Source organism: Bombina bombina, chromosome 1 (genome assembly GCF_027579735.1).
Source record: "Bombina bombina isolate aBomBom1 chromosome 1, aBomBom1.pri, whole genome shotgun sequence".
Lineage (NCBI taxonomy): Eukaryota > Metazoa > Chordata > Amphibia > Anura > Bombinatoridae > Bombina > Bombina bombina.
This window is the reverse complement of record NC_069499.1, coordinates 1,422,967,670-1,422,973,751: the sequence shown is the minus strand read 5'-3', so window position 1 is coordinate 1,422,973,751 and position 6,082 is coordinate 1,422,967,670. Positions and strand designations below refer to the sequence as shown.

The 6,082-nt window shown below is 42.1% G+C and overlaps 1 protein-coding gene across 2 annotated transcripts in view; it reads right to left on the bottom strand.

Moving 5' to 3' along the window:
• The window catches only part of MTMR11 (myotubularin related protein 11), a 160,956-nt gene that overhangs the window by 38,388 nt on the left and 116,486 nt on the right, over window positions 1–6,082 (bottom strand). For both annotated transcript variants that reach the window (XM_053705406.1, XM_053705401.1), the window contains exons 10-11: window positions 3,991–4,115; window positions 1,518–1,590 (exon numbers count right to left, since the gene is read on the bottom strand). In XM_053705406.1, coding sequence (XP_053561381.1) covers window positions 1,518–1,590; window positions 3,991–4,115 — 198 coding nt within the window. The remainder of the gene's footprint in view (window positions 1–1,517; window positions 1,591–3,990; window positions 4,116–6,082) is intronic.

Here is a 6,082-nt window from a genome sequence, read left to right as displayed (position 1 = left end):
ATAACTGAGATAAGGGGCAGTCTACAGAGGCTTAGAAACAAGGTAATCACAGAGGTAAAAAGTATATTAATATAAACATGTTGGTTATGCAAAACTGGGGAATGTGTAATAAAGGTATTATCTATCTTTTTAAACAACACAAATTCTGGAGTAGACTGTCCTTTTAATTTTTACTTTGATGCTACTTTAAAGGAAATGTAGTTAAATATTACAAAAGATTACACTAAAAAGCAATTATATTCCTTGACATATTGATTTTTATTTTCCTCTGAGCTACAGGCTTTCACAATAAATGAATTTGGGCAAGTGTGTGCTACTTACAATTAATCACCTTTCACAGCCAGTGAGAAAATCTCTTCAACATGTGACTGATATTGTTTGCAGCCTGAAGCCTTATTATTTGAATAAAGATTTAACCACAAACAGATGGCTAGCAGGATCACAATATCAGACAGATTATCACACAGCATCTGATAACATTTATCCTTTTCTAGCTAAAATCACACTATGAGCCTGATGATCAAAAACTCGCCAGCATGGAGAGAAATCATCCAAATTAATACTACCCATTCCCCAGCTTTGCACAGCCAACATTGTTATATGAATACACAAACACTTTATATTCTTTAAACCTCTAAATTTCTGCCTGTTTCTAAGCCACTACTCACAGCCTCTTATCACAAGCTTTTTTTTATTAGCTTTTCACAACGGGGGCACGATCAAATATACGGCGCAGGTTTTGGCGCAAGCGTGGGAACCTGCACCGCCCATAATTTCACCTCGCACATCGGGGTAACCCCCGCCGGCAGTTCATAAAGTGCCGTAAGTCAGATAAACTAGCAATGTCCAGAAATGAACATAAATACAGATTTCTGGACTCGCCAGTGACTTACGGCACTTTAGAAACTGCCGGCGCCTAAGAAAAGTAAAGAAAATAACAAATCTCCCGTAAAAGTCTAACACGCCTCCCAAAAATAAGCCCGACACGTAAAACCCCTATATCCGCAATCCCCCCTCTCATTACTAATATTAAATGTATTAACCCCTAGACCGACAACCCCCCACAACGCAATATGCCTATTTAAACTATTAACCCCTATATCCGCCATCAAACCCACACCGCAAGTAATAACTCAATTATTAACCCCTAAACCGCCATAGCCCACAACGCAATTAACCTATTCAAGTATTAACCCCTAAACCGCCATAGCCCACATAGCCTATTAAATGTATTAACCCCTAATCTGCCGCCGCCAACGTTTAAATAAATCTAAATAAATTTACTATTATTAACTCAATAATTCCTATTTAAAACGAAATACTTACCTATAAAATAAACCCTAAGATAGCTACAATATAATTAATAAAGAATTAGAAAATGTAATGTTTGCATTAGAATGGCTGTAAAATCTTGAATGCTCCTGTAAAATCACTGATGCTGTTGTCAGCCGACTGTTCCATGTATTGATCACCTTTTCAGTAAGATATATCTCTATAGTCCCTCACATGATATTTACCTCACATGATCCAACCAATGTGTAGCTTCAAGGTTAGAAAGCCATTTCTCATCAGATACTGCTACAGAGGCATCTGGAAGAGAAATACAGATAATTCATACAAAAGAGCACAGATCCCTGACCCAGGCTCCAGGAAACAAGCTGGTGTCTAAGCACTGCCCATTATCTAGTCAGGGACCAGCACATACACATGCTCCCAGCATATGCCCATATCTAGTCAGGAACCAGCACATACACATGCTCCCAGCATATGCCCATATCTAGTCAGGGACCAGCACATACACATGCTCCCAGCATATGCACATATCTAGTCAGGGACCAGAACATACACATGCTCCCAGCATATGCACATATCTAGTCAGGGACCAGCACATACACATACTCCCAGCATATGCCCATATCTAGTCAGGGACCAGCACATACACATGCTCCCAGCATATGCCCATATCTAATCAGGGACCAGCACATACACATGCTCCCAGCATATGCCCATATCTATTGAGGGACCAGCACATACACATGCTCCCAACATATGCCCATATCTAGTCAGGGACCAGTACATACACATGCTCCCAACATATGCCCATATCTAGTCAGGGACCAGTACATACACATGCTCCCAACATATGCCCATATCTAGTCAGGGACCAGTACATACACATGCTCCCAGCATATGCCCATATCTAGTCAGGGACCAGCACATACACATGCTCACAGCATATGCCCATATATATTCAGGGACCAGCACATACACATGCTCCCAACATATGCCCATATCTAGTCAGGGACCAGCACATACACATGCTCCCAACATATGCCCATATCTAGTCAGGGACCAGTACATACACATGCTCCCAGCATATGCACATATCTAGTCAGGGACCAGCACATACACATGCTCCCAGCATATGCCCATATCTAGTCAGGGACCAGCACATACACATGCTCCCAGCATATGCCCATATCTAGTCAGGGACCAGCACATAACATGCTCCCAGCATATGCCCATATCTAGTCAGGGACCCGCACATACACATGCTCCCAGCATATGCCCATATCTAGTCAGGGACCCGCACATACACATGCTCCCAGCATATGCCCATATCTAGTAAGGGACCAGCACATACACATGCTCCCAGCATATGCACATATCTAGTCAGGGACCAGCACATCACATGCTCCCAGCATATGCCCATATCTAGTCAGGGACCAGCACATACACATGCTCCCAGCATATGCCCATATCTAGTCAGGGACCAGCACATCACATGCTCCCAGCATATGCCCATATCTAGTCAGGAACCAGCACATACACATGCTCCCAGCATATGCCCATATCTAGTCAGGGACCAGCACATACACATGCTCCCAGCATATGCCCATTATCTAGTCAGGGACCAGCACATACACATGCTCCCAGCATATGCCCATTATCTAGTCAGGGACCAGCACATACACATGCTCACAGCATATGCCCATATCTAGTCAGGGACCAGCACATACACATGCTCACAGCATATGCCCATATCTAGTCAGGAACAAGCACATACACATGCTCACAGCATATGCCCATATCTATTCAGGGACCAGCGCTTCACATGCTCCCAGCATATGCCCATATCTAGTCAGGGACCAGCACATACACATGCTCACAGCATATGCCCATATCTAGTCAGGGACCAGCACATGCACATGCTCACAGCATATGCCCATATCTAGTCAGGGACCAGCACATACACATGCTCCCAGCATATGCCCATATCTAGTCAAGGACCCGCACATACACATGCTCACAGCATTTGCCCATATCTAGACAGGGACCAGCCCATACACATGCTCACAGCATATGCCCATATCTAGTCAGGGACCAGCACATACACATGCTCCCAGCATATGCCCATATCTAATCAGGGACCAGCACATACACATGCTCCCAGCATATGCCCATATCTAGTCAGGGACCCGCACATACACATGCTCACAGCATATGCCCATATCTAATCAGGGACCAGCACATACACATGCTCACAGCATATGCCCATATCTAGTCAGGGACCAGCACATACACATGCTCCCAGCATATGCCCATATCTAGTCAGGAACCAGCACATACACATGCTCCCAGCATATGCACATATCTAGTCAGGGACCAGCACATACACATGCTCCCAGCATATGCCCATATCTAATCAGGGACCAGCACATACACATGCTCCCAGCATATGCCCATATCTAATCAGGGACCAGCACATACACATGCTCCCAGCATATGCCCATATCTAGTCAGGGACCAGCACATACACATGCTCCCAGCATATGCCCATATCTAGTTAGGAACCAGCACATACACATGCTCACAGCATATGCCCATATCTAGTCAGGGACCCGCACATACACATGCTCCCAGCATATCAGTCACTTTGTGGTGTCAGTCTTGTTAATGTGGCTCTGGAGCAAGGAAGGTTTTTTGTACCATTCAGACAGAGGCTGCGCAATCTCAGGAAGGAAAGTTGGATGTCAGGCACAGTCGGAAGTTCATCGCTGGTGTCCACAATCACACACTGGGAATGGTTTGCAGACAGCAGGCTCAATATACACCTGCAAGACAGCAGATATCAGAATAATGATGGGATTATTAATAGCCAGAATTACTTGTAATTGTCCGATATAATGAAATGATATCTTGTCCTCTTTTATCCCATTCGTCTTTTGCCGTGGTTGTCCCTCATCTTCCTATAGATGCCTCTATCCTCTTTCTCCTTCAAGATGTCTCTCTACACTTTCTCAACCATCTCTTATCTCCTCTTAAATAAGTCTCTGAAGCTATCCCCTCTCTTCATCTGTCTGCCTCTTCCTTAAAGGGATACTAAACCCAGATTTTTTTTCTTTCATGATTCAGATAGAGCATGCAATTTTAAGTAATTTTCAAATTTACTCTCTTATTATGAAGTTTTCTTTGTTCTTTTGCTATCTTTATTTGAAAAGCAGTAATTTAAGCTTAGGAGCCGGCCCATTTTTGGTTCAGTGCCTGGGTAGCACTTGTTGATTGGTGGCTAAATGTAGCCACCAATCAGCAAGCACTACCCCCAAGTGCTGAACCAAAAATGGGCTGGCTCCTAACCCATTCCTGCTTTTTCATCTCATTTTTATCCTGCCTTACATTAAGCAGTCTTTTTTTTTTCAAGCTCCTCATCTTCCCACTGTCCCACTCTTCCTTCCTTTCTAAAGCTCTCTTGGTTTTCTAGAGTTATCCTTCTTCACTCTAGTTGTCTCTTCTCTAAAGAAGTTTCTCTTTTCTCATCCTTCTTGCGGCCTTTCTCCTCCTCGGGCTGTGTTTTTCTGCTTTGCATTGCATGTGCCTCATCTAATCTTTGTCCTGCATTACATTTGTTGTCTGCCTGTCTCTAATATTCATAATCACCTTCCTTACACAACTGCACTATAATGTCTTGCTTTGACTTTCTGTTTATCTGTTTCCTCCAACCCTGGTGGTCTCTCAGCTCCCCTTCTCTGATGGGCTTCCTTGCCCTTTGTTCTGGGAGCTTCTATTATAAGGTAATTCTTGTCTTGCATATTTTGGCACAGAACTCAGTAGGTACCCTACAGGTCTATGACTGTGCAGCAGAAGGCTTTTGGAAATTTACATCCTGTTACATTAATAAATTTAGGTTATTCAAAATGAAACAAGCGTTTCTTTAGCACTGAATAGATATCTGATATGGCAACAGGAGGGAGGTATATATTGCAGAGATGCCAGAGCAAGGTCATGTTCTGAAGCTAATATCTGGCTGACACTCCACTTCTACAAGGAGTAGCATATTCCACAGGAGATAATATAAAAAATTTAATTTCCTAGAACATTCAGCTAATATATCAATACAAAAACAAAACACACTTTGTGTTGGATTCGTTCTGAGGGAAAGGTTAGGCAGCCTGGAACAAAGACACTCATGTACAATCATGTATACACAGCAATATAAATTTTGACAGCAGATAACCAAAAATACCCAGCAAATCTGCCCATTGTATCTTCTTAGGTACAAACCTAATTCTTTGGATAGCAGTATGAATATCCATAGATTCTTGCAGTCCCTTAAATTATTTTGTCCTTACAACCTATACTGGGAACCTATTCCATAAATCAATCACCCTTTGTGTAAAGAATAGCTTACATAATTTACTCCTGAACCTTCTACCCTCAGACTTGATATCATGACCTATTCTTCTTTAGTTGTAGAAAATGATTTCATCAGCAGCCTTATGAATTTTCTTAATATACTTTCTAATATATCATCTCACTCACTTCTCTCCTCAAGGCAATACATATTAATATCAAATCTTTTTTTGGCCATCTACCATTTTAGTTGCCCTGCTTTGAACATTTACAGTTTAGCTATGACCTTCTAAAAAGAGGCCTAGTGATCTATAACATGGCATAAAAACTTGCTTTTTCTGCTGCTAATACAACATATTATTTTATCTATTTCAATTCATTTTATATTTCTATTTATTGTTTACCAAACCTCCAATTGTTTAAAATATTAATACCCAAGTCCCATCCCTCT